The 27,814-nt window shown below is 53.6% G+C and overlaps 4 protein-coding genes across 6 annotated transcripts; 3 read left to right on the forward strand and 1 right to left on the reverse strand.

The window, feature by feature from the left end:
- The first annotated feature begins 18 nt into the window (after window positions 1-18).
- Window positions 19-1,913, forward strand: LOC114850021 (lactoylglutathione lyase-like). Of its 2 annotated transcripts, none has more exons than XM_029141956.3 (6): window positions 19-287; window positions 795-877; window positions 949-1,089; window positions 1,158-1,225; window positions 1,299-1,388; window positions 1,494-1,913. In XM_029141956.3, exons 1-6 carry the CDS (start codon window positions 258-260, stop codon window positions 1,583-1,585), a joined length of 504 nt encoding a protein of 167 aa, XP_028997789.1. In that variant the 5' UTR covers window positions 19-257; the 3' UTR covers window positions 1,586-1,913. The 2 variants fall into 2 exon arrangements, with proteins under 2 accessions (XP_028997789.1, XP_028997788.1); XM_029141955.3 differs by having other exon boundaries at window positions 32-326.
- A 161-nt stretch (window positions 1,914-2,074) lies between these two features.
- On the reverse strand, window positions 2,075-4,268 carry hey2 (hes-related family bHLH transcription factor with YRPW motif 2). The gene is made up of 5 exons (XM_029142138.3): window positions 3,492-4,268; window positions 3,195-3,273; window positions 3,037-3,120; window positions 2,883-2,958; window positions 2,075-2,802 (listed from the first exon to the last, which is right to left on the reverse strand). The coding sequence occupies exons 1-5, from the start codon at window positions 3,563-3,565 to the stop codon at window positions 2,261-2,263; spliced, it is 855 nt and encodes a 284-aa protein (XP_028997971.1). The 5' UTR covers window positions 3,566-4,268; the 3' UTR covers window positions 2,075-2,260.
- Window positions 4,269-9,228: 4,960 nt separating this feature from the next.
- LOC114850013 (uncharacterized) lies at window positions 9,229-11,183 on the forward strand. 2 transcript variants are annotated; one of them, XM_029141940.3, is made up of 4 exons: window positions 9,229-9,473; window positions 10,045-10,167; window positions 10,373-10,491; window positions 10,570-11,183. In XM_029141940.3, exons 1-4 carry the CDS (start codon window positions 9,344-9,346, stop codon window positions 10,990-10,992), a joined length of 795 nt encoding a protein of 264 aa, XP_028997773.1. In that variant the 5' UTR covers window positions 9,229-9,343; the 3' UTR covers window positions 10,993-11,183. The 2 variants fall into 2 exon arrangements, with proteins under 2 accessions (XP_028997773.1, XP_028997772.1); XM_029141939.3 differs by having other exon boundaries at window positions 9,236-9,473; window positions 9,892-10,167.
- A 3,550-nt stretch (window positions 11,184-14,733) lies between these two features.
- pex7 (peroxisomal biogenesis factor 7) lies at window positions 14,734-26,515 on the forward strand. The gene is made up of 10 exons (XM_029141927.3): window positions 14,734-15,066; window positions 15,138-15,195; window positions 15,372-15,522; window positions 16,013-16,090; window positions 16,177-16,285; window positions 20,657-20,763; window positions 20,830-20,943; window positions 21,953-22,008; window positions 24,352-24,451; window positions 26,375-26,515. Exons 1-10 carry the CDS (start codon window positions 14,955-14,957, stop codon window positions 26,456-26,458), a joined length of 969 nt encoding a protein of 322 aa, XP_028997760.1. The 5' UTR covers window positions 14,734-14,954; the 3' UTR covers window positions 26,459-26,515.
- The last annotated feature ends 1,299 nt before the right edge of the window (window positions 26,516-27,814 follow it).

Genomic DNA, 27,814 nt, shown 5'->3' on the forward strand with positions numbered 1-27,814 from the left:
AATTACTGCTCCTACAAAGAATTAGGCACATAATTAATAGGATTAGTCTATAAGATTTAAATCTGTTATATGTTAAGTCTTATTCAAGCAGTTATTGCTAAATCCGTGAAATAGTCCCTTTTCAGTTAAGTTGGTGTGAGGTTTTCCTTTCGGTGTTCGTATTAACACCGCTTTCCGAGCGGCACCTGAAGGCGGCGCAGAGCTGGACAGGTGAGCGCGCGGAGGCACCTGAGCGACCGGTGCGGTGGTCTGGGACTATGGAGCAGCGGGGGCTGTCGGACGAGGCGGTGAGCGCCGCCTGTAAGGAGGGAAACGCCATCACGAAGGTGACGCTGCGCTTCCACCGCAGCCGTGAGCTTTTGACGGGTTCTGCTTTGGTGGAGGTTCAGGCTTCGGTCCTGACGTGCGAGGCTGTGATCCAGTCCGACCTGTTGCGAACACTTTACATACTTCCACACTGAGTCAGGCTGTTTGCTGAGAACAAACGAACGGCTGTGGTCCATCGGACACAACACGCACGGCGATGCGGACGGCGGCGTGAGTGATTGATGGACCTTTAATGTCGACGGTTCACGCTTTCGCTTTATTCTCTGCACATCTGGATTAGAACCACTCGGTGCTGCTTTCAGCGCTTTTATTGTGAAATAGAACCGCCCAGAGACGCAGCGTCGTCTCGAGGCTCCAGCTGATGAACAGGTTGATCACGTGCCTCCTTCAGTGAAGCCTCGTCCGGACCCGGCTCCGCCCTCAGACCGGGGCTGGTGTTCACGCGCATCTGCTGCTTGTCTCCGCAGGACTTCATGATGCAGCAGACGATGCTGCGGGTCAAAGATCCGGCCCGGTCCCTGGACTTCTACACGCGCGTGCTGGGCTTGACGTGAGTCTGCGGCCTCTCGGCCCGTCGCCGCGGACGGAGCTCCGGGCTCTCAGCGTCTCCTCTGTTTCCAGGCTGCTGCAGAAGATCGACTTCCCTTCGATGCGGTTCACCCACTACTTCCTGGGCTACGAGCACAGGTCCGACATCCCCGCTGACGTCAGCGAGCGGACGGCCTGGACCTTCTCCCGCAGAGGCACCGTGGAGCTGACACAGTGCGTAGCCGAGAATCGGCAGTCATGCGCCGCAGCTTTGCACACTGACACGTGTCTCCTTCTGTCAGTAACTGGGGCTCGGAGCGGGATTCAGGCCTCTCGTACCACAATGGAAACCACGAACCTGTGGGGTTCGGTGAGTCCGCGAAGCTGATGAACGTCTGTGCCCGGTGGTTTGTGTGTGTTCCTAACGTGCTGTCTCGCCTCAGGCCACATCGGCATCGCCGTCCCCGACGTCAGCGCTGCCTGTCAGTTATTCGAGCAGCAGGGGGTGAAGCAGGTCCGCGCACGTGCCTCAGGTGAGCTGGGTCTCTCCCGCCTGTCGCCAGGAGATGGCGCTCAGCAGCCGTTCGTTCGGACCAACGGGATTAGTGCATTGGCTCTTCTGTCTTTGTGTCTGGCAGGTAAACCGGGTCAGACCTTCATCCAGGATCCTGACGGCTACTGGATCGAGATCCTGAACCCCAGCGACATGGTGTCAGCGATGGCGTCTTAAAGATCAGGCTGCGTGAAACTCGCACTCTAGCTCTTTGGACTCTCGGTTTTCTTGTTTTTGCTCAGGGACGTTGTCGTCGTGTTGATCCTCTGTCTGAGCGTCGACCCGTTCGGCGCCGTGCAGTGGAGTCTACAGTATTACCTCATCAGAACTGTTCTGAAGCAGTGTATCCTCATGTACCACTGGTCACTGCGAAGCGGCGTCAGAACCGGGTCAGCTGACGGGCCTGAGCGGCTCCATGGACCCGTTCAGGCCCGTCAGCTGTGATCCGCGTCTGTTGGAGGTGAAACGTTCTGTCTGTCACAATAAATGATGGTGCCAAAACAAAGGGTCCTGAAGCTTTGATGTTTCCAGCAGAAACACACGTGTTGAGGTTCACACAGAACCCTCAGTAAAACTGGACTTGAGTCCAGGTTCCAGGTTCTGTGTGATGTTATTTCAGCAACAGCAGCGTGAGACCAGATCACACAGACATAGAACCAGGCTCAGAGTCTGTTTGTTTGGCTGCTTTCACTTCATTTTATTTCAGTTAAGCTCATTCTGCATCTTTTCTGATGTGACAAATAAAACCACAAAGGTCAGAGGTCAAACTAGCGCTTAGAACATTTAGTGTTGAACCGAACCTCTGCTCGCTGCTGCGTTAGTGACAGAACCACAAGCTGGAGCTGCTGCGTGTCAGAAGGCTCCGACCTCCGACCCCCACGGCCTGTAGGGCTTAGTGGGAGGCGCGCGGGAGGGGGGGGAGGCGCGCGGGAGGAGGGGGAGGCCTCTGTGGAGCGCGACGGGGAACGAGGCCGACAGCGACAGGAGGGAGGCGGGAGCGCAGGGGGGCAGGAGGGACGGGGGTGAGGCCGACAGTGACAGGAGGGAGGTGGGAGCGCAGGGGGGCAGGAGGGACGGGGGTGAGGAGGCGGCGCGGACGCGCTGCAGCGGCGCGGCCGGCCTCTGGGGGGCGCCGGCGCACGCAGGCAGCGGCTGGAAGGCAGCCCAGCAGGGGGGCGGGGGGGGAGCCTGGGGGGGGCCCGGAGCCTGGGGGGGGGCGCGGGAGGCGGCCGTGAGCGCGGCGGCCGCTCGCTGACACGCACAGGAGCTGAGGTGGGACAGCAGCCGAGAGCCCAGAGGGTCCGATGAGTCCAGGTACCGAGACACCTCCGTCACGCACTCCCTGAAGCCCACAGACAGGAAGTCCAGCGCTAGCGCGTGGGCGCTGACGTAGCCTGAACACACACGGGTAGAAGAGTCGCAAACAGAACCACACAAACAAAACCCGATGGACCCAGTGAGCCGGTTCTGTTACCTCCGTTGGACTGCAGCATCTTCAGGTGGTCCACGGTCATCTGAAGGATCTCTGCCTTCTCCAGTTTAGCCGAGCCCTGAACAGACAGAACCGAACTTACTGCTACAGGCCATGAGACGCGGAACCGACCCGAACGCCGGGCGCGGGTTCTGACCTGCTTCTCCAGCGCCGTGGGGACCAGCCTCCTCAGCTCCAGCAGGCTGTTGTTGATCCTGTCTCTGCGTCTCTTCTCGATGATCTGACAAACACAGGAAGCATCGAGCTGAGTCCCATTTTGGACCCGGACACCTGAGCAGAACCACAGTGTCTCACCCCTCTGCGCCGCTTCCTCGCCATCACTCGAGTGGTCGCCGTGGGTGACGCACAGCTGGTGAAAGGAGGCTTCGAGTGCCTGCAGAACGAAACAAGCTGAGTCTGGATCAGCAGAACACTAAGCTCCAAGTCCGGTCAGAACCACGTCATTCTATCAGTGAAACCAGCAGCAGATCCGTCACAGAAAAACTGGACCTGCTGCAGAACCGTTCCTGAAGCTATGACCGGACCTACAGGTGATTTCTTACATCAGCAGTACCAGAACTGGATCCAGTGTGGTCAGAATCTTCAACTCACCCTGCGAACATGCTCTCACCGCCCACGTCCAGGTCGCTCTCAGCCGAGCTGCCGTCCTCACACGGCCGCTTCATGGACCGGCCGGTTCTGGAGGTGAAGGAACCAATACAGTACCGCAGATGTTCTAGAGCTGCTGCCAAGTGAACTGACTGAAGGAGAGAACTCTAATCCAGACGATGCCTTTGATCCTCAGTGGAGTCAAATGGCGGCGCTCCTCTTTGCCGGGCCGGTCCGGTCCGGGTGAGTTCGAGCCCAGGTCCTGAGTGGCTGCAGACTGGACTCGCTTCCTCCTCCTCCTGCTGCTGGAGCTGGAGTTTTCCCACGGAGCCACACACTCCAAGGAACCGCCCCCGTCCACTCCACCGCTGCTAGATGGGAGATTAGACCCTGATAACGTGTTCTGCCGGGTCCTCGCCGGTCCTGGTTACAGAACCTCTACTGATCCAGGTGGTGCCGCCACTCCTGGAAAGGTTTTAACAAATGAAAAGTTCAGAAACCTTTAGTTATTAATATGTTGCATCTATTTTGTCCAGCTTCTTGGTTCCTTTGGACCCAGCGGGCGGACGAAGGCCCAACCGGGCCGACGGGTGCGAGGCTGCGTCACACGTTCCCACAGCTGAAACCTAATCATCGTGTGAGAGAGTCCAGACACACGAGCAGCGTCTCTTCACGCCTGCTAATCTTTCTCAACACAAGGAATGAATGCAGCCGACGCTTCGCTTGACCTGTCAGCACCGGCCCATTGACCCACTGGCTTCTATGGCTTTTCTCCTGGTGTTCCAGGGTCTGACCACTGAGGATGTTGCTGTTTGCACATTGTAATAAAGCAGCAATAACTGGTCCAGACACCTTGGCCCCGCCCCCTCGTAGCCCCGCCCACCCGCTCCTGTCAGCTAGTTTAGGGGAAAGGGTGTGAAACATGACGTTGCTACTGGAACCGTGTGTCAGCGTGTGTGTTGATTGTATCGGGTTTATTGGTGTCAGGGGTCGGGCAGAACAAGCAGAACCATCCTATAAGAGGAAATGGATCCGGGCTCCGAGAGTGGAGGGAGAGGGAGAATAGGAGAAAGAGGTGTGATGATGCCTCTGAGCACACGCACAAACACAAACACACAAACACACACGCACACAAACATACGCATGCACGCGCACACACGTACAAACACACACACACAAACACACACGCACACAAACATACGCATGCACGCGCACACACGTACAAACACACACACAAACACGCACACAAACACGCAAACACGTGCACACAAACACAAATACACACGCACACACACACCAAACAAACACATGCACACAAACACACGCACGCGCAAACACACCTACAAACACATGCACACAGACACACACACACACGCGCGCACACACACACACACACATGCACAAACACATGCACACAAGCATAAGCGCACACCAACACACACAAACACACGCACACACACATAAAGTCTACTGGTCTAGACTGGTACTGGTGAGTACTGCTACTGGTTTTTACTGGTGGGTACTGCTACTGGTTTTTACTGGTGGGTACTGCTACTGGTGGGTACTGGTGGGTACTGGTGGGTACTGCTACTGGTGGGTACTGGTGGGTACTGCTACTGGTGGGTACTGGTGGGTACTGGTGGGTACTGCTACTGGTGGGTACTGGTGGGTACTGCTACTGGGGGGTACTGGTGGGTACTGCTACTGGTGGGTACTGGTGGGTACTGCTACTGGGGGGTACTGGTGGGTACTGGTGGGTACTGCTACTGGTGGGTACTGGTGGGTACTGGTGGGTACTGCTACTGGTGGGTACTGCTACTGGTGGGTACTGGTGGGTACTGGTGGGTACTGCTACTGGTGGGTACTGGTGGGTACTGCTACTGGTGGGCAGGGAGTCCAGATTTGTCTGTGAGGCGTCACAGGTGAGGGAGGGTGTGTAGCGTGATCCAGCAGTCAGTCACTGTATCGCTCTCTCGACCTCTGAACTTTCTCCTCACCTTTAATCTACATCAAGGCAAAGGTGAAGAGCAGGGCTCAGGTTCTGAAGAAGGGGAACTGAAGACAGAACCACTGGTGAGACCAGTGTGTAACAAAGCAACACTCACTAATCCGTCTTCAAGAACCCTTCATGTTATCACTAAGGAAGGAATTCTGGGCTGTGAAGATGGAGGCGACGCGTCAACGCGCCCTCGACAGCCAGCGGGAACCTCAGGAATCTGCTGTTGGCGTGTGTCCTGGCGTGAACGGGTCCAATAAGTTGAGGTGTGATGGACGGCGGCGCTGATGACAGCTATGTTACACGTGTCGTCCCTTCAGACCACGTTACACTCAGAAACAAACCCGGTTCCTCTGTTTGGACCATTAAAACCTGTCCGACGTGGGTTCTGGAGGCTCAGACAGGTTCTGGAGGCCCACATGGGTTCTGGAGGCTCAGACAGGTTCTGGAGGCCCACATGGGTTCTGGAGGCACAGACGGGTTCTGGAGGCCCAGGCAGGTTCTGGAGGCCCACATTGGTTCTGGAGGCTCCGACAGGTTCTGGAGGCCCACATGGGTTCTGGAGGCTCAGACGGGTTCTGGAGGCCCAGGCAGGTTCTGGAGGCTCAGAGAGGTTCTGGAGGCCCACATGGGTTCTGGAGGCTCAGACGGGTTCTGGAGGCCCAGGCAGGTTCTGGAGGTTCTGCGTGTTGCCATGGAGAAGAGCCGCCTACTCTCACATGCAGCAGCAGACCCCAGATCAGTCTGGCCTCCTGACCCGACACGTTCCGCCGTCCAGTCCGTGTGGACGTAGGTGTGGGAAAGGCCTGTGACCTGGGTCAGCTGATCCCACCTCCCCCAGTTCTCCCAGGACTTCATCTCTGTGTGAGCGTGTCGGAGCGGAGGAGCTGGGAAGTCCCCTCCGCGTCTCCACCTCACATGGCTTAAAGCTGCAGCTGCAGCGTTCCCTTCATTTCCTGCTGTTCACATAATGGGACCGTGTGCTGAGTCCTGCGTCCATCGATGCTGAGGAGGGAACGATGGGAGGTCTGTGAATACAGTCGCACTTTGAGTGAATTAACATGTTGACCGATTAAAAAAAGGACGAGTGAGCGGCTGGAGGCAGAGAAAAGGGCACTTGTGTTCCTGCAGTCAAAGACTGTTATTCATTGGTGGCGCTGAGAGACGGTCATTGTTCACCAGTGGGACCAGTGAGACCAGTGGGACCAGTCATGTGAGCCCCCCCCCTCGATGGGGGAGGCTTACCCAAGATCATCTCCCGATTTAACAGCTGTTGGTTTGCTGGTGTGGATGAGGACAGGAGTGGTTCTGCTGATGCTGGAAGCGAAGACCAGGCCTTTAAAGATGACTTTATATGAGTTAGTCCGAACCCAGACACCAGAGAGTCCTTGGGAACCTGCTGCTTCTAAAAGCCCCAGACGCCACGGTGCACGACACCACACTCCGCCCTGCAGACAAACACTGCAGGGATACATATGCAACTCGATACATGGATACATGCTCCGACCCACAAGGCTCAGTCCAAAGGTCAGACTGTGCTGCTGCCTTCATGCCGGAGCGGATGGTCCCGCTGGCGCTCCAGCAGGTCCTGCTCCCATGGTTCCCCGGGCCGCTCTCCCAGGGTGACCTGACCTGCTGCCCCTCGGCCCTCATCCTGGCCCTGCTGGTTGTTCCTACACAGGCTTTTATTGTGGTGGGGCCTACGCCTGCTAACCCATCACACACACTGACGACAAATATGCACAAACATGAAATGTGCCGTGGTTCGAATGACAGAAGAAGCGTTTCAGCTCTGAGCATGTTGTGTCTAAAGAATGTAACTGACCAACGAGGCGTTCCAACGTTGGTACGAACGGGAGGAAATACTACGGTTCCTCTGATCCACAGTTGCTGCAGCTATTCAGCCCTGAGTCAAACCGAGTCAAACCCTGAATCAAACTCAGGGTTTGTGAAACGCTGCCATAGTGCAGCAATCGTGAACATGATGGCAGCAAAGCAGCAAAGACACCACACACACACACACACACACACACACACACACACACACACTCTCTCTCTCTCTCTCTCTCTCTCTCTCTCTCTCTTTCTCCTCTTTCACTCAATGTTTCCACACGTCCATTATAAACACAGTTGAACACTTACTGGAATCAGCCCAGTTTAACCAGTCGCCATGGCTCACACTAATGGGACGATTCCTGTTGATGGTTTATGTCACTGTTTAGTGTGACTAGTGTTCATGTTCAATTTTTCAATTCTATTCAGTTTTATTTATATAGCACCAAATCACAACAAAGTTATCTCAAGTCACTTTACAAAGTAAGGTTTAAGACCTCACACAACTAAACCCAACAGATCCCACAAACAGCAAGCATTTAATTTGACAGCAACAGTGGAGAGGAAAAACTCTCTCTCTAATGAGGAAGAAACCTCCAGCAGAACCAGGCTGGAAGTTGTTGTGGTTTTAACTGGCTTCAGGAGTCTGTGCATGTTTGAAGCAGCATGAATTCACCCTGGATAAATAAAAGCTGGAGGAAAACAAAGTTAATCCCCCAGAACAATGAGACAAGGAAGAGGAGGGGGGAAGTAGGAGAAAAGGAGGAAGAGAGCGAACGTAGTGGTGATCAATCAGAGCTGAGGAGGTGTGTGTGTGTGTGTGTGCGTGCGTGCGTGCGTGCGTGCGTGCGTGCGTGCGTGTGTGTGTGTGTTGGCATGGTGTGTTTATGGACTCAGAGCGTGTAACGGCAGAGACTCGTGAGCTGGTCTGCAAACGTCACCTGCCACGTTCCCAGTGTTCCCTGAATGCCAGACGTTCCTTCTTCCTTCACTGTAAGAGCATCCGTGTGTGTTTGGTGCCCCCTGCGTTAGTTTGTGCCACCTGTTGCTATGTTGTGGTAAATGTTGTGCAGATTCCTTCATCTCCGTCATTTACAGCCTACTAAAACCAAAGCTGCTCACTCAGTCTGTGTCTGTGTCTGTGCAGAGCTGCAGGTTTGTCTTCTCTGTGTGCGTTTTTAGGATTTCCTGCTGTTGCCCAGTTCCCTTGTCTGTCTATTTTTAGACTATGTTGACCTTTGACCCCTGCTGCTTTATTTATTTGGGTTGTAAGCAGTCTGGGAAACTGAGAGGGATTTTCCCTGAGCTGTTGGCTGCCATTGAAGCCCTCGTCTCTCCCACTAGTGGCTCAAAGTCGTCCAGGGCCTCATGCTGTCTCTGGTCCCTCACAGCCTCAGTGCTGGTTGGATTGTAACTTAACTCAGAGTTCAGCACATTCTGAAGCAATGCCACCACCTAGAGGCATCCAGATACCAGAAATATGGGAAACCTCTGAATCAGACGTCTTGTGTGTGACCAAAGTAAGAGAACCTGTGCCAATGATTTGAGTCTGTTCCTCAGACAGATCAGCTTCATGTCAAGCGTTTGTTCCGTTACTTTGGGAACTTTCAGTGTATTTTACTTGTTTACTTGACTATGTAAGATCACATGCAGAGCTTTTTTTACAATTTGGCAAAGATAATTATCAAAGACTGGAAAACTTGTTTCACTGCTCGTTTGTGCATTAATTAATGCATGAACAAAACATGAACATTTAAAATAATGCATTAAGTCTCGATTAGTACATAAAAGGACACCTTTACTAGTAATAGAGTACATTTTAGAGAATTATTCCTATTGCTGAGTTTGCTCAATAAAACACTTGAAGTTTAAGATTTATTGTTTTGTATTTTGGACTGATGTCTAGAACAACAACAACACCGCTTCGAACTAATAGCTTTTGTTTGGATCCACACCGGAAACGGAAACTTTTTTTCGGTTCCGCTCCGCTGAGCCTGCGGGTTCAGGTTCGGGGTTCTTCAGGACCATGGAGTATAGCCTGATCGTGGCCGTATCCGGCTTCCCCAGCCTGTACGACAGCAGCTCCCCGACCTACAGAGACCTGAACACGAGGAGCGACTCCTGGAGACAAGTGGCGCAGATCGTCGGGTTCCCCGGTGAGTCTTCCACCAAAACACGGACGAAATCACGGTGGAAACCGTTCTGGTACCGCCTCTACCGAACTGAAGCGGCTTTAATGTCGGCGCGAGGCGGCCTTTATTCGAACTTCTTTATTATTTTATTTTCAACAAATCCTTTGATGTTAAGATCAAAACAAAATTAGTCCGTGTCTCAATACGTTCCGACTCCTCCCGGCGCACAGTGGCGGAACATTAGTTCCTAGCACAGATTATCTTTACAAGCTTTTAACAAATATAAAGTTGAAATAAATTCCATAAATGCAATGAAAGATCAGTTAGACAGCAGTGGTGATACTAGTTACGTACATTACTAGAAAATCAGATTACATGTTTACTTTGAATACAAATCACTGTTCTTGTTTGCGTTAGCTTGTTCTGTTTGTCCCCTGATCAGAGTCTGAGTGCAGGAGGAAGTGGAAAACACTGAGAGACCAACACAGGAGGGAGAGGCAGCGAGAAAAAGAGAGACGAGAGAGCGGCATCGGGCTCCTCAACTACAGACCATGGAGGTATTCATCCATTTTATCCTTTTTAAACCCGTTCATAGATGCTAGAGCTGCCGGCACCAATGGCTGGGCTCTGGACCCACAGCCCTCACTCCTGCAAGTGTCTGAAATGATGGGCTGCAGCACGACCACCGGAACCCGGAGCGATGATGACGAGAGCTACGGTTCGTAGACATTTAACTTTTATTAATTAGGATTACTTAAGAAGGAGACTGTTGCAAATACAGATTAATGTAGAATAAACCACTGAGTTATACTCACAGGATAATTAAGTCATAAATAAGGTATTATTATTGTTGTGATTTAATATTTTGCCCTTTTAAGAGAATGTCCTGAAAGCAGTTACAACACTTTCTCTGTTCCTTGCAGACATCGCAGTAGCAGATGCTACGCCTACATCATCTTCATCGTCCTTGGAGTTTGTGCAAAGGAAGCGACCGTCTTCTTCAAGTGGCGACGCCGTCAGACTGAAAGCAGCAAAGATTGAGGTGACTTCAGACACAGCTGCTACAGTCGACTCTGCACAAACACAAACATCCTTAGCATCTTCACACTCTTCCTCACAGCCCTCGGATCAGCAGACACCTCCGGCCGTCCTGCAGCCGGATCTGCAGCCCTTCCAGCACCGTCAAAGCCGCTGTAGCCCTCCACCGGCCGGCGCCGCCTCCAGGCTGAACCGCCTGAAAACAGAGGTGAGGGAGACTGTGGATCTGACAGACGAGGAGTACGAGGACTGCAGCATCACGTCACCCAGGCTGACCCAGGCCAGGACGGAGAATGGCGACAGTGTGCTGGAGGACTACCTGAGGAGGATGGAGGCCAGGGAGGTCCACCGGGACCGAGGTGTGGACCTCAGAGACGATGTGACTCTGTTTCTGCTCAGCTTGGCTCCTGCCATGAGAAGACTTTGTACAGAAAAGCAGTCGTGGGTCAGAACCAAGATACAGCAGCTTCTACATGAGGCCGAGTTTGGTGCAACGCACTTTTAGTGATTTCCAAACTATTTTCTATTTAACACTTTTCTAAATAATGTATGGAACTTATTTAACTTCCGTAATATGTGGATAAATATACAGAGTAGAAGTACATTTTCTCCTTTTTATAAAACTGTAGCTGAACTTTACCTTCACAGTGTTTTGATGGTGTTTCTAATAAAATGTGAAGCTTTAATATAAATGAATTATTATTATTCAAAATGTCTAAATCGGTAGAGGGCAGTGTTTGGACAGGTAGAGGAATAATATATATATATATATATATATATATATATATATATATATATATATATATATATATATATATATATATATACATACATACACGGAGAAACCCACATTCAAGGCTGACGGCGAAGCAACTAGTAGCTCAGTGTTCCAACATCCACAAACGGCAACTGCTATCACAACTTGAGATTGACGAGATACAACACAAATGCTACGGCAAGGGGGAGCCAGGACGCCAGGTCAGAGGGGAGATTTCACCATCTCCCCAACCGGAAATTGGGTACGAAGCCCCAGTAAGCACAGATACGCTGAGCGAGGCAGCAACTGACCTGAAAGATAAGATCATGGCGAGACTGAACAGGCAACCCCGAACCCCACTACAACGGCTAAGTGAAGTACCATCAGAAAGTCTCATGGAAGATGTGAATGCAGCATTGAGAGCGATCCCTACCACAACAATCACAGAAACCAATGAGCTGATATACGCTTCAGCATCAGTGATCCTAGAGGTGCTTGGCTATAAGAGCAACCATGGGAGCCATGAGAAACAATACCCACCATGGAAACGAAGGTTGGAGGCAAAAATCAAGGCAGCTCGGAGGGAAGTGAGCCAAATGACAGAGGCCCAGAGAGGTGCAATGAAAAGACCGATGCCCAAGAGGTACAGTCAGATGCCCATACCTGAAGCACTCGAAACTGCCAAGCAAAGGCTACAAGCCTTGGCCAGCCGCCTAAAGAGATACACCAGAGATAACGAAGCCAGACGAATAAACCGGCTGTTCGCAACACAACCTGCGAAAGTGTACTCTCAATGGCAGGGTAATAACAACAGAGCAGACCCACCAAGGCTGGAAACTGAACAGTACTGGAAGGGTATATGGGAAAGGGAGGCATCACACAACAGTGATGCACAGTGGCTGGTGGATCTGAGGGAAGACCACAGCAACCTCCCTGAACAGAATCCAGTGACTATCACAGTGGCAGACATCCAACATAGAGTCTCAGGTATGAAAAACTGGACAGCACCTGGCCCTGACATGATCCACGCCTACTGGCTAAAGAAGCTCACTGCAATCCATGAGCGCCTGGCAGCACAAATGAACCAGCTGCTAAGGGATGGGACTCACCCTGAATGGCTAACCGAAGGGCGAACGATCCTGATAATGAAGGATCCCTCAAAGGGCACAGTCCCATCCAACTACCGGCCAATAACCTGTCTCTCCACAACATGGAAGCTCATGTCAGGCATCATCGCAGCTAAGATAAGTGGGCACATGAGTCAATACATGAGCGAAGCACAGAAGGGCATTGGTAAGGATACCAGAGGAGCCAAACACCAACTCCTGGTAGACAGAACAGTCGCCCAAGACTGCAGAATGCGACACACCAACCTGTGCTCAGCCTGGATCGACTACAAGAAAGCCTATGACTCAATGCCACACACATGGATCACTGAATGCTTGGAGCTGTACAACATCAACAGAACTCTAAGGGCCTTCATTGCAAACTCAATGAGGTTGTGGAGAACCACCCTTGAAGCCAATGGGAAGCCACTTGCCCAAGTATCCATCAAATGTGGCATATACCAAGGAGATGCACTGTCCCCACTGCTGTTCTGCATAGGTCTGAACCCCCTCAGCCAAATAATAAACAAGACTGGCTATGGATACCGACTCCGGAACGGGGCCACCATAAGTCACCTCCTCTACATGGATGACATCAAGCTGTATGCCAAGAGTGAGCGAGACATCGACTCGCTGATCCACACCACCAGGATCTACAGCTCGGACATCGGGATGTCATTCGGACTCAAGAAATGTGGGAGGATGGTGACAAAGAGAGGCAAGGTAATCCACACAGAAGGGGTCTCACTCCCAGAAGGAAGAATAGCAGACATTGAGGACAATTACAAGTACCTTGGAATACCACAGGCAAACGGCAACCTTGAACAGGCAACAAGGAATGCGGCAACAGCCAAATACCTCCAACGAGTAAGGCAAGTCCTAAGAAGCCAGCTCAATGGCAAGAACAAATCCCGGGCAATAAACAGCTACGCTCTGCCAGTGATCAGATACCCTGCGGGAATAATAAGGTGGCCAAAGGAAGAGATACAGACCACAGATGTTAAGACACGAAAGCTCCTCACCATGCATGGAGGGTTCCACCCCAAATCCAGCACCCTGAGACTGTACGCTAGCCGCAAGGAAGGAGGCCGAGGACTAGTGAGCGTGAGAGCCACTATCCAGGATGAAACATCCAAGATCCATAAGTACATCAAGGATAAGGCCCCAACAGATGACGTGCTGAGTGAATGTCTCAGGCAGTGGAGAACAGAGGATGAGATGCTGGAAGAGGGACCATCATGGGAGGACAAGCCCTTGCACGGGATGTACCACCGGAACATAACTGAAGTGGCTGATCTCAACAAATCCTACCAATGGCTTGAAAGGGCTGGGCTGAAGGACAGCACAGAGGCACTCATCCTGGCTGCACAGGAGCAGGCCCTGAGCACCAGAGCCATAGAGGCTCAGATCTACCACACCAGACAAGACCCAAGGTGTAGACTGCGCAAAGAGGCCCCAGAGACGGTCCAGCACATAACTGCAGGGTGTAAGATGCTGGCAGGCAAAGCATACATGGAACGCCATAACCAAGTGGCTGGCATAGTATACAGGAACATCTGCGCGGAGTATGGACTGGAAACCCCAAGGTCAAAGTGGGAAACACCTCCCAAGGTGGTAGAGAACGAGCGAGCCAAGATCCTGTGGGACTTCCAGATACAGACAGACAGAATGGTAATGGCGAACCAACCAGACATTGTGGTGGTGGACAAAGAGCAGAGGAAAGCCGTAGTGGTGGATGTGGCAATACCAAGCGATGGCAACATCAGGAAAAAGGAACATGAGAAACTAGAGAAATACCAAGGGCTCAGAGAAGAACTGGAGAAGGCTTGGAAGGTGAAGGCCACAGTGGTGCCTGTGGTGATCGGAGCACTAGGGGCTGTGACCCCCAAACTGGAGGAGTGGCTACGACAGATCCCTGGAAAAACATCCGAAATCTCAGTCCAGAAAAGTGCAGTCCTAGGAACAGCAAGGATACTGCGCAGAACCCTCAAGCTCCCTGGCCTCTGGTAGAGGACCCGAGCTTGGAAAGTGGATGAGACCACCCGCGGAGGGTGAGAATAGAGTGTGTATATATATATATATATATATATATATATATATATATATATATATATATAAAATCCTACAATGTGATTTCCTGGATTTTTTTCTCACAGTTGAAATGAATCTATGATGAAAATCATTCATCAAATCAATGGCTAAGTAACCCTCCCTCCCCCCACTGTATGTGCAGGTACATATATATATATATATACGTGTTATATATATAACGTGTATATATATATATATATATATATATTGTTCCTCTACCTGTCCAAACACTGCCCTCTACCGATGCATCGCGAGAATCACAAACACGCGGGCTCCATCCGGGTGAGTGCGTCAGCTGATCAATACGCGGAAGTAGCTGTGAAGCCGGGGAAGAGACAGTGGCACCGGGCGCGTGCCTGCGTTCCGCTGGTTTCCGCGGTGATTGGTGTCCGGGCTCCAGTAGGAGACAGTAATAATGAAATTCATTTGCAGCAGATACAAACATGTAACAGCAACGATGAAGCTGAAGCATTAGAGTCTGTTAATCGTTCCGGTTCTGGATCCGTCCACCTGATGATGACCAAGGTGTTTCGCAGCCCGGCCCGTCACGGCTACGCTGTCGAAGTGTCTCCATTCGTCCCCAGCAGAGTGGCCTGCGCCGCGGCGCAGTATTATGGGATAGCAGGTGACTGCAGCGGTGAAGAGCGCGTGGCTGATGTTTGGAGAGGAGTAACGTGCTCTGTTCTCGTCCCGTAGGCTGCGGCACGCTGCTGGTCCTGGATCAGACCGAAACAGGGATATGTTTAGTAACAAGGTATTTACTGTTCATTTAACTGAACTGGTTTATGCAGTTATGTTAGAGAAGCCGTCTGAGACATAGGATGGACATGGCTTCAGTGTCAAAACATCTGGAGGCGATCGAGTCTTACTGAAGGCAGTTATTTGCTGGGTTCGCAGTGTTGAGTGTGTAATCGTGTGGTTGTGTGTCAGCTGGCAGTGGGGAGATGGACTTTTTGACGTGGCATGGAGCGAAGCCAACGAACACGTGTTGGTGGCTGGAGGCGGAGACGGCAGCCTGCAGCTGTGGGACACAGCCAATCACAGCGCTCCGCTGCGGGAGGCCAGGGAGCACAGGCAGGAGGTGGGAGCGCCCGCTGACCTGCAGGGAGACTATCCATCCTAGTGGGGAAGCCACATGACCTGTGTGTGTGTGTGTGTGTGTGTGTGTGTGTGTGTGTGTGTGTGTGTGTGTGTGTGTGTGTCTGTCTGTCTGTGGGCCTGTGTGTGTCTGCTTGTGTCTGCATGTGTATCTGTGGGTCTCTGTCTGTGTGTGCGTGTGTGTGTGTTTCTGCGTGTGTGTGTGTTTCTGCGTGTGTGTGTGTGGGTCTCTGTCCGTGTGTGTATGTGTGCGTGTGTCTGTGGGTCTGTGTGTGTGGGGGTCTGTGTGTCTGCGTGTGTGTGTGTGTGTCTGCGTGTGTGTCTGTGGGTCTGTGTGTGTCTGCGTGTGTATCTGCGTGTGTCTGCGGGTCTGTGTGTGTGTGTGTGTGTGTGTGTGTGTGTGTGTGTCTGCGTGTGTGTGTCTCTGTGTGTATGTGTCTGTTTGTGTCTGTGTGTGTGTATGTGTGTTAAAGGTTTATTCTGTCGACTGGAGTCAAACCCGAGGAGAGAACCTCATCGTCTCCGGGTCGTGGGATCACACGGCTAAAGTGGTGAGACTTCAACACAGCGTTGTCTTTCATTCCTGCATCATTTCTTTCCGCTCATCAGTGTGTGTGTGATTCCTTGCTCTGTGCAGTGGGACCCCTCACTCAGCTCCTCGCTCACCACACTCAGGGGTCATGAAGGCGTCATCTACAGCACCGTTTGGTCCCCTCACATCCCAGGATGCTTTGCTTCAGCTTCAGGTGAGTTTCTGGGTGCTCAGTGAGTGATGGAAACACCAAAAGGAACACAAATGAATTGTGTGGACAATTTGGTGTGTAAATTCAATTTCTATTCCTTTATTTGCTACCACTCATTGTAATTAAGACATTTAAGGAGGACCAAGCACAGAGGGACGGATGACATGATGTAAAATCTAAGCAAAATCTAAATTGCGCTCAGGTTGGTGCTGTCACCACAAGGGGGCGCTGTAGCTGTGTACAAGCGTCTGTACAAGGTTCTTCCTACTACAGGTGGAGTCTCTGTTGGTCTGTGCAGCGTGTTCAAAGGGTTTCAAGTAAAAGCAGCAGAACTAGAGCAAATGAACAAGCTGCTGTGGAGCCGCTGCTGGTTCCGATACAGCTCATTGTTTGAGTGTGTGAAGTCAATCAGCGGGTGCTTGGAGGGAGAGCTGGGATCATCTTATCCGTTCGGGCATATGCTGCCCTGATCACCGGGCGGAGCTGTGCGGTGATGGATGAGCGTTCATCATCTCTCTGATCGCACTGAGACCAGCTGGAGTCAGATCTGCAGCAACAGTTTGAGCACACGTCAATGACTCGGCTTAATTAGTTTGTGAGAGTCTCTGCTCTGATGTTAGAACCAGGAAGCGCTGCTGCTGCTCTCGGGCTTTTTTGATGTAATTTTCATATCTGCTCATAAGCAAAGTTAAACAGCTGAACCTGGCCCACAGCAAAGACAAAGAACACAAATCCACATGTAGAATCCTTGTTTTCACAGTGAAGAGAACCTCAGAAATGTCTGAGTTCACCCAGCGTCATGTGGACTCAGTGATCAGGGGTCGAACTGTGTTTGTGGCGTCTGGGCTCAAAAGCATGAAATGAAATTCTGCTAATGCTTGTGACCTGGTGTCTGGCCTGGACTGGGGGCCTGGACTGGGAGCCTGGACTGGGAGCCTGGACTGGGGGCCTGGACTGGGAGCCTGGACTGGGGGCCTGGACTGGGGGCCTGGACTGGGAGCCTGGACTGGGAGCCTGGACTGGGGGCCTGGACTGGGGGCCTGGACTGGGGGCCTGGACTGGGGGCCTGGCCCAGAGCTACAGCTGCCAGTTGCTCTCAGCAGAGGCAGGGCTTCTGGTGCTACACGCACTAAATCATTCATCAGGTTTGTGTCAGGTTAAATGTCCCACAGCGTCCATCAGGGACCGGTTCGGTGCGGCACGCTCTCAGAAACTGTGACTCTGTGACCTCAGGGCAACTTCAGGACACGATAACCCGTCTCTGCCTCCAACAGCAACCAGGCAGCTCTACAGCAGAGTCGGCGCTGGTGATGGGCGGCAGATGATGATGAGCCACGCTGGGGAGGGCCGGCGCTGGTACCCCGGCGCTGTACGCTGGCGCTGTTACCGCCTGCGCTTGTACCGATCCTTCTCTTTCCTTGAGAGGGAAGGGGTCCCTTTCTCTGTTTCCCTTAAAGGGCTTGTTATGGAGAGCGAGGGTTAGGGGGTGGGGGGGAATCTTTCTTGTTCCCGTGGGAGGAGAAGGCCGGTGTAGGGGGAGAGATCGGTCGCGGTGTGCTTTCCCCTACGTAAGTGAGTAGGGAGGGGGGTTTAGGAGTGCGCTGGAGGAGTTGGGATGAGAAACGGGTGCATGGGGGAGGGAGCGTTAAGCGTGTGGAAGCAAGGGGGAGTCCCTTCTTTTCGCCTCGGAGGAGATAGTGGATGGGCAAGGGGGAGAATTCCTTGCTGGTAGGGATCGGGCCATACCGTCCCGTTCTTTTGGGCCAGCCCTGGGGCGCCCGGTGCTGGCCCTGGTGCCGCATGGCACTGGCCCGGCCCGGCGCTGGTGCAGGCGCTGGTTCGACCCGGCGCCGGTGCAGCCCGGCAGAACCTGCTGATGCACCCGGTCAGTGTGGTTTGGCCCGTTCCTCAGACCTGTATACGAGTCAGTGTGAGCTGCTGTGTTTTTGGTGTCATCCACTCCTTATGTTGATAATTATGATAAGGAAAATGAAGCAGTCAGGTCCGAGGCAGCTGTTTATGCGGATGATGATGATGATGATGATGATGAAGAGGAGGTGGAGGAGCTGCGAGCTCTACTGTCTTATCTCCCTGTGGAGGTTTTCCCTCAGGTGGCGACTGTGAGCACAGCGGAGACGCAGATAAGCGACGCGAGGCCTCTTCTCGCGCTCCGTCCTCCGGCTGCTTCAGCAGCGGCTGCTTCAGCAGCGGCTGCTTCAGCAGCGGCTGCTTCAGCAGCGGCTGCTTCAGCAGCGGCTGCTTCAGCAGCGGCTGCAGGCGAAACGAAGGCTGCGTCTCCTCCGCTCCCATTTATTGGCTCCACAACACAACGCTCCACTATCATCCAGCTCTTCATGACCTTCGTGAATGTAGTCGTTGGGTTAAATGGGAGTGCGTGTGCTGTTTAATGCAGGCTCTGAGCTGCTGCATGCGCTGCGTTATTGGTCGTGGGATTAAAGCTAAGCCTCAGAGGTGCTGATCTCAGCTTCATCAGCCAATGAGAACAATCACATACGTGTGTGTGGATGCAGCTTTCTGGCTTCAGCCTCAACCCTCTTTGTTCCAGTCGCCCACACGCTCAGCGAAAGGAGAGAAATGCTTTTAAATGCAAAAGTCGCTGCTTGAAGGGTGAGACTGGGAGAAAGGCCTCCCCCGCAGGGGAGAAAGGCCTCCCCCGCAGGGGAGAAAGGCCTCCCCCGCGGGGGAGGATCTGCTGCACGAAGCGCTTGGACTGACCTGGGAAGGAAGGGCTCGGTTCCATCAGACTGGATCGATAGGAGCCAATCACTCACCTGACCCGCCTCCTTCTGAGGCTGGTGTTCAGGAAACCTAATCCTGATTAGTCCCTTATTCATTTGGTCTCTGGTCCAAAGCAGCAGCTAATTGGGCCAAACCGTGATCCTGCTTCTTACACAGAAATATTGTGATTTAACCGCTAATAGATCCCTCAAAGAAGAAAGAAGGGCGGGCCTCCGGCTCCTGTTCTATCCTCCGGGCCTCCAGTTCCAGTTCAGCTTCGGTTCTGTCCTCTGGCCCGTCCAGTTCCAGTTCAGCTCTGGTTCTGTCCTCCGTGCCTCCAGTTCTGGTTCAGCTCCGGTTCTCTCCTCCGGGCCTCTTCTTCCAGCTCAGCTCCGGTTCTGTCCTCCGGGCCTTCAGTTCCAGTTCAGCTTCGGTTCTGTCCTCCGGCTCCGGTTCTGTCCTCTGGCCCGTCCAGTTCCAGTTCAGCTCTGGTTCTGTCCTCCGGCTTCGGTTCTGTCCTCTTGCTTGTCCAGCTCCGGTTTATCTCCGGTTCTGTCCTCTGGCCCGTCCAGTTCTGGTTCAGCTCCGGTTCTCTCCTCCGGGCCTCCAGTTCCAGTTCAGCTCTGGTTCTGTCCTGTGGCCCGTCCAGTTCCGGTTCAGCTCCGGTTCTGTCCTCTGGTCCTCCAGATCCGGACCCTTGGTTCTGTCGACGGACCCAGTCTGGCTCCCGGATCACGGCCTCCTCGTGTCCACACTCTGAACCGAGCCCAGTCTGTTCTGGTGTATTTCAATCACATTCCTCCGGTCAGTACCTCGAGCTCGTGACCATAGCAGCAGGTGATTAATCAATGATGAAAATGGGTTTTGTTGGACCTCCGGCCCGTTTGACCCGGCTTCATCCTCTTATGACCGCACGGGGCTTCAAAGACCTTTGTGGGGCTTTAACCAGATTGTTACCAAACCACCAACAGCTTGGTGTCTGATACGTACAACAGCTCTTTGTTGCCACGTCTGCAGCAGCACAGAAACTTGGCTCAGGGGCAGCGCCGGCATTTCCTGCCGGGCCAGAATCAGAATAATTCCAATCATGTGATGCTGCGCTTGTTCCTGTGGGAAGAATAAACGGCCACATGATTTCGTGACAAAGATCATGCAAATGTGTGTAGAGGAGGCTGAGGATGTGCTGCAGTTCCGGTCGCCGGTGGACTGGTACCGGTACCGTCACACTCAGTGTGCTTCCACGGGAGGCGCCGAGCGGAACCACTGCCTCCGTTTGCTCGTTTGCCGTCTCATCAGCCTTTATTCGCTGAGTTGGGTTTTCACTGCACCGCATCCCGTTTTCCTCTATCGATCCACTTCAGCCGAGTGTTTCTCTCATTCTGACGTTGCTGGAGGTGCAGAGTCTGAACTAACCCAGAACCTGCCGGCGCTGAAGGTTCTACTCAGTGATTGTCGCAGTGTGTTGGCAGGACCTCAACCCAGTCAGAGGAAGCTGCGTAACCCTTTGCTCGGCTCGGGTTCAGCTCCTCCCTCTGTCTGACTGTGAGCGGTCCCGTGTTTGGTGCGGAGGTCCAGACGTGACCCGTCAGAACACGGCTGATACCACTGATACCACGGTTCCTCTGTGTTTTCAAGGTGATGGGACTCTGAGAGTGTGGGATGTGAAGAGCGCCGCGTGTCGCCTGGCCGTCCCCGCCCACAGGGCCGAGGTCCTGAGCTGTGATTGGTGCAAGTACGACCAGGTAGGACAGAACCGCGTGCGCGCGCGGCCTCGGCCCGAGTCGACCCGTCTGCTTCCCTGTTTGCAGAACCTTCTGGCCACGGGCTCGGTGGACTGCAGCGCGTGTGTGTGGGACCTGAGGAACGTCCGACAGCCTGTCAATCAACTGCTAGGCCACACCTACGCCATCCGACGGCTCAAGGTGCACGCACGCACGCACGCACGCACGCACGCACGCACGCGTCAGCTCCGTGGCCTCAGGTTTGAAGCACCGGGTCTATTTGTGGTAGAGGCGCAGTGCAGAACCTGACAGCATCAACACACCCACTTGAATGGACCTAATGAACCACTGTGTGTGTGTGTGTGTGTGTGTGTGTGCGTGCGTGCGTGTGTGTTTTTGTTTGTGTGTTTCTGTGGGCGTCTGTGTGTGTCTGTGTTTCAGTGTGCGTGCGTGTGTGCGCGTGCGACCCACACACACACAGTTACTCAGATTAGCTTCACGTCACCTCACACGCAGACGTCATGAACGTGCACACACGTGAACCTCAGACCTCTGCCGATCGGAGCGTCGCTCTGCTGATGACGGGGAAACGAACCCGTCCAACAGACTGCATCATGGGAACTGTAGGAGCTGAAACCCACGTTATGGCCAGGCTGTGAAGTCGGTGTCTCATAGAAGCTGGCTCCAAACACTGTGGTTGTAATCTGTGTCTGGGTGATGAGCTGCCTCCATTCGTGTTTACTCAGCTGGTGAAACCCTGAATCAGGGTCCAACAGCTGAATGGAAGCCAGATAACAGCAGAGTGAAAGGATCAGAGTGTGTGGAGGAGGAAAAGGCGCTGATGCTTTTACCGAGGTCAGCAGCTGGAGGAGGATGGAGGATGGAGTGAGGAGGAGAGAGGATGGAGGAGAAGGGGAAGGATGGAGGGAGGAGGAGGAGGGAAGAGGATGCAGGATGCAGTGAGGAGGAGGAGGATGTGGATTTAGGAGGAGAGAGGAGGAGGGAAGGGAGGGAGGTGCATGAGCCTCATGGAAAAGTGGGAGCACGGAGGAGGACGGCTTCTTTCCATTAAACTGAAGTCTGAATAGACCTGCTCCAGCTGTGGAACATCTGGGCAGCTCTCATCCATCACACAGACGTTGTAACTTGTGCATCCAGTGCGTGTACCTGTTGTCCTGACCTGGTTCTGGTTCTGGTTCTGTTTCCTCAGTTCTCTCCCTTCAGTAAGACGCTGTTGGCCTCCTGCTCCTACGACTTCAGCGTCAGGTGAGAGCGGCGCTGCTGTTTCACATCACGCTGTGGTGCATTAACGACCCGGGGAACCAGTCGTTCAGTGTCTGAAGCTGAAGCCTCGGAGGCGGAGCGGGCCGAAGCGGATCAGCGCCGCCGTCTCCTTCGGTTGGAGCCCAGAGCAGATGAATGGAGTCATAACAAAGGCTGATGAGCCTCAGCTCTTAATACAACCTGTAATTTCACGCGTCGCTGCTTCCTGTGAGGATATGCTGCTGGAAAGATTTGCTCTTATCTCGCTGATAGTTTGTTCTGTGGAGCTGCACACGAGCCACGATCCAGGTTTGGATGATGGATGAACCGCTGCTCAGATGGAACTGCTGGTCACGACTGAACCGGGTCAGAACACAGAGACCACTTTGGTTCAGTGTCGTCCTCTAAATGGCATCAATAGGATGATTGGTGAGAAGCCGTGAAGTGATGGAGACAGACAGAGAAAGACGGACGTGATGAGATTTGACTCTCTGCCAGATCCGCTGCTTTATTGATCCGCTCTGCGCTCGGTACCGAGTCGCCTAGAACCCAACCTGGGCCCAGACAAACGCAGACTTATGTAAATGTGACTCTTAGTAATTAGGGGTTGTCTGTGGTTGGGTGCGTCCTCGTGGACCGAACCGACCTCTGGTACCAGCCCGTCTCCACCACCTGTGGTTGGGTGCGTTCTCTTGGACCGAACCGACCTCTGGTACCAGCCCGTCTCCACCAGCTGTGGTTGGGTGCGTCCTCGTGGACCGAACCCACCTCTGGTACCAGCCCGTCTCCACCAGCTGTGGTTGGGTGCGTCCTCGTGGACCGAACCCACCTCTGGTACCAGCCCGTCTCCACCAGCTGTGGTTGGGTGCGTCCTCGTGGACCGAACCCACCTCTGGTACCAGCCCGTCTCCACCAGCTGTGGTTGGGTGCGTCCTCGTGGACCGAACCCACCTCTGGTACCAGCCCGTCTCCACCACCTGTGGTTGGGTGCGTCCTCGTGGACCGAACCCACCTCTGGTACCAGCCCGTCTCCACCGTGGTGTGTATCTGCTTGTTCACCTCCTGGCCATAGCTGCTCGTTCTGAGGTTCTGGTCGGTGACAGGTCTGGGTCCAACCGGTCCTGAAGCAGGATGACCCATGGTTGTCGTGTGCAGCCTGTTTCCAGCGTTGACGCCTGCTGTTGACTTTAGATAAGGTGTTCTCTCGTCCTAACATTCATTTCCTCTGTAGATTAAAGCTTTGTGACGTCGCGTCATTTGTGTCTTCTCACTTTACTCTCATATGTTCCGCTTTTTTTCCAGGCTTGTTGTCGCTCTTTCTCTTCCGCTGCCGCGTAATGACTTTTGTTCAGCGAGGCGCAGACAAAGCCGGCAGGTGGACGGTTGGCTCCAGCGAATCCACACAATAGAAGCTAAATAATTACCTCCCATGGAAACTGCAGACAAAGGCCTCGTGCACAAAGACCCGGTGTTTGTGGGAGGACCGGTCTGGTCACCGTGGCGTCATGTGAGCCGGTCGAACGCCCTGGGTTCGGGTCGCGTGCTGAGCAGCGGTGGTTCTGTCGGTGGAGTCGATTCTCATAAGTGGGCCCATGAGACCGGGGGTTGTGATTTACAGTCTGTAGTTGAGTTGACGTCTAAAAGCTGGCGGTAAATCACGGCTGGGCGTCGCTGAATGGTTCTGGTTGATGGATGTGTTGGGCTCAGGCAGCTCATCGGTCCTGGCCCATTCAGTGCAGACGTGGGTCCTGGACCAGGACGCGTGTCTAATGCCAGTCATTTCCCAGGAACAGGCCGACCTGCCCCGTTGGGATAAGTGTTAAAGTGGCCGAGCCACACGTGGTCTGACTTCACCTGAACCGACGTCTGCAGCCGCCGGAAGCCAGCGAGCAGTGATTTAGTCCAACAGGCCGTCTCCCCAGACGGCTGCAGTATTAATACAGGCCTAATGGAGCCCGGTGGGAGCGGCAGCGGCCCGCTCCAAATGATTTAATCACATTTGCAAAGTGGATGAGTGTGTGGCAGCGTTTGCTGCGTCAGGCCTGTGGAGCAGCCGTTCAATTAGTCTGATTGGTGGCTGCTGCCGGGCTCTGGAGGCTGCTGGCGCTGGTTCTGTGGCTTCTCTTTTCTCTTTATGTTTCATAATCTCATCCTCTAAATTGCTGTCTGCTCTGCGTTTCACATTCTGACCTCTGTCTTTACATTCATCTTTACGTTTACTTTCCCTGGCAAAGAATCGTTCACTGGGTTTGACGAAGACTCATCAGGAAGTGAAACCTGAGACCAGCGGTTGGAAACGGTTCTGGTTCTTCTTCTGGCGTTTTCACTGTGCCGTGTTTCCTGTAGGTTTTGGGATTTCAGCAGGAACCAGCCTCTTCTGGACACGGTGGAGCATCACTCTGAGTTCGTCTGTGGGTTGGACTTCAACCTGCACATCCCCAACCAGGTAACGCTTCCCTGGGTCATCGCATGCCGGGCTGAACCGGTTGGACCACTTGCCTGCGTGTGCGTCTGCCTGCGTGTCTGCGTCTGCGTCTGCCTGTGTCTGCGTCTGCCTGTGTGTGCGTCTGCCTGCGTGTGCGTCTGCCTGCGTGTGCGTCTGCCTGCGTGTGCGTCTGCCTGCGTGTGCGTCTGCCTGTGTGCCTGCGTGTGCATCTGCCTGCATGTGCGTCTGCCTGCGCAAGCGTCTGCATGCGTGTGCGTCTGCCTGCATGTGCGTGCCTGCGTGCGTGCCTGCGTGCGTGCCTGCGTGCGTGCCTGTGTGTGCGTCTGCCTGCGTGCGTGCCTGCGTGCGTGCCTGCGTGTGCGTCTGCCTGCGTGCCTGCGTGTGTGCCTGCGTGTGCGTCTGCCTGCGTGCCTGCCTGCGTGCGTGCCTGCGTGTGCGTCTGCCTGCGTGCGTGCCTGCGTGTGCGTCTGCCTGCGTGTGCGTCTGCCTGCGTGTGCGTCTGCCTGCGTGCGTGCCTGCGTGTGCGTCTGCCTGCGTGCCTGCGTGTGTGCCTGTGTGTGCGTCTGCCTGCCTGCGTGCCTGCGTGTGTGCCTGTGTGTGCGTCTGCCTGCGTGCGTGCCTGCGTGCGTGCCTGCGTGCCTGTGTGTGCGTCTGCCTGCGTGCGTGCCTGCGTGCGTGCCTGCGTGCCTGCGTGTGCGTCTGCCTGCGTGCGTGCCTGCGTGTGCATCTGCCTGCGTGCGTGGGAGGCGGCAGAGATGAGCTGCATTGTTAGTTTGACAGCCTGAACACATCTTCTGCGTGAATCCCAGCTGCTTCCAGTGTGAGGCCACAGATGTGCGTAGGTTAGAGGAGCACCGAGCTCAGGACGAGTCAGATTATAGCCTATCACTGTGACAAAGAATCATCTGTGGCTTCGCTGAAGCTGCTTCCAAACCTTCAGAACCACCGACCCGAAACAGAAATGTCTACTACGACTGCTTATGAGTTATGGGTTTAGACTAGAGCAGTAGTACCTGGTCGTTCCGGTCCAGTACTGCAGTCGTACCCTGTACCGCTGTAGCGGTCCCGGTCCAGTACTGCAGTCGTACCCTGTAGCGGTCCGGTCCAGTACTGCAGTCGTACCCTGTACCGCTGTAGCGGTCCCGGTCCAGTACTGCAGTCGTACCCTGTACCGCTGTAGCGGTCCGGTCCAGTACTGCAGTCGTACCCTGTACCGCTGTAGCGGTCCCGGTCCAGTACTGCGGTCGTACCCTGTACCGCTGTAGCGGTCCCGGTCCAGTACTGCGGTCGTACCCTGTACTGTAATCCTGCCAGCAGCTCATTAGTGTAATTTGCGCTGCTGCTTCATGTTTATCTTTAAAGGAGACATTCACCGTGTTCCAAACTTTGAGCCTCATCTTCCACCGCTCTCTCTCTCCATCGCTCTTCGCTCGTCCTCTCGTCTTTGTGCTGCAGTCTTGGCTTCCTCTGTCTGTTCCAGTTAATTAAAGCCATGTCTCTCTGGTCTCTGGTCTGACTCACGGTACCGCTGCTTTGCTTAGTCACGCCCTGGTTCCTGAACCCACCAGCCGGGTTTCACGGCCCCGGTTCCATCGGACCGCCGCCAGCTGTGGGCGGGCAGGGTCGTTGAGTGGGCGTTCCTCTGAGTTCAGAGCTGGGAGGAAGTTCCGACCCGCTTCACTGTCTTCCTGCTCCAGAACTGAGGCGATAATTGTTCCCTACTAAAGATAAACTGAAACTAAACGTGGAAGCACGAAGGTTGAAACACAGGCTTTATGTTTGTTCCACTGAATGCTGAGCACACTGACTGATAAAGAGCTTCATCTGCTGGGTGGAGGGAACATTTACTGGATCAGAACCATCCACTGTGTTCAGGTCTGTTCCAGAACCGCCTTCTCACCACGTTGTTTGTGTTGTCTGCAGGTGGTCGACTGCTCCTGGGATGAGACGGTGAAGATCTACACCCCAGGCTGTTTGTCTGCAGGACCACACGGCACCGGGCTGTAGAACCTACACACACACACACACACACACACACACACACACACGGCACCCGGCTGTGGAACCTACACACACACACACACACACACACACACGGCACCAGGCTGTGGAACCTCCCCACACACATACACACACACACACGGCACCCGGCTGTGGAACCTACACACACACACACACACACACACACACACACACACACACACACACACACGGCACCCGGCTGTGGAACCTACACACACACACACACACACACACACACACACACACACACACACACACACACACACACACACAAACACACACACATGATCTTCATATTTCACCATTCGCCACCTGAAGAACCAGCTCAGCTGGTTCTGGTTCTGTCCACACTCCACTCTGCAGCCGATCACAGCTCCCTGCAAGGATTCTGAGAGAGAGAAACGTGAACACAGATTCTCTGCACCGCTTCTTCAGCCTCCTCCTCACTTCTTCGTCCTCCTCATCCTCCTGCTTCCTCCTCTTTCTCCTCCTCCTCCTCCTCCTGCTTCCTCCTCTTTCTCCTCCTCCTCCTACTTCTGCTTCTTCCTCCTTCTCTCGCTTCATCCTCTTCCTCCTCTTCATCCTCCTCCTCACTTCTTTGTCCTCCTCATCCTCCTCCTCCTGCTTCCTCCTCTTTCTCCTCCTCCTCCTGCTTCTTCCTCCTTTTCTCGCTTCATCCTCTTCCTCCTCTTCATCCTCCTCCTCACTTCTTCGTCCTCCTCATCCTCCTCCTGCTTCCTCCTCTTTCTCCTCCTCCTCCTGCTTCTGCTTCTTCCTCCTTCTCTCGCTTCATCCTCTTCCTCCTCTTCATCCTCCTCCTCACTTCTTCGTCCTCCTCATCCTCCTCCTGCTTCCTCCTCTTTCTCCTCCTCCTCCTGCTTCTGCTTCTTCCTCCTTCTCTCGCTTCATCCTCTTCCTCCTCTTCATCCTCCTCCTCACTTCTTCGTCCTCCTCATCCTCCTCCTGCTTCCTCCTCTTTCTCCTCATCCTCCTACTTCTGCTTCTTCCTCCTTCTCTCGCTTCATCCTCTTCCTCCTCTCCATCCTCCTCCTCACTTCTTCGTCCTCCTCATCCTCCTCCTGCTTCCTCCTCTTTCTCCTCCTCCTCCTACTTCTGCTTCTGCTTCTTCCTCCTTCTCTCGCTTCATCCTCTTCCTCCTTTCTTCCTGCCAACCTTTCCTCCTCATCTTTGTTTCTGTTCCTACAGATTTAAAAGCATCTGCAGTAGCTTTGCAGAATGTTTAGTCGTTTATTTTGATGTTTTACATTTGAATCTGCTTAAACGAGACAAAACGATGCAGTTCATTGTTGTAAGAAATGAAACCTTTACAATAAAGGCTGC

Source organism: Betta splendens, chromosome 24 (genome assembly GCF_900634795.4).
Source record: "Betta splendens chromosome 24, fBetSpl5.4, whole genome shotgun sequence".
Classification (NCBI taxonomy): domain Eukaryota; kingdom Metazoa; phylum Chordata; class Actinopteri; order Anabantiformes; family Osphronemidae; genus Betta; species Betta splendens.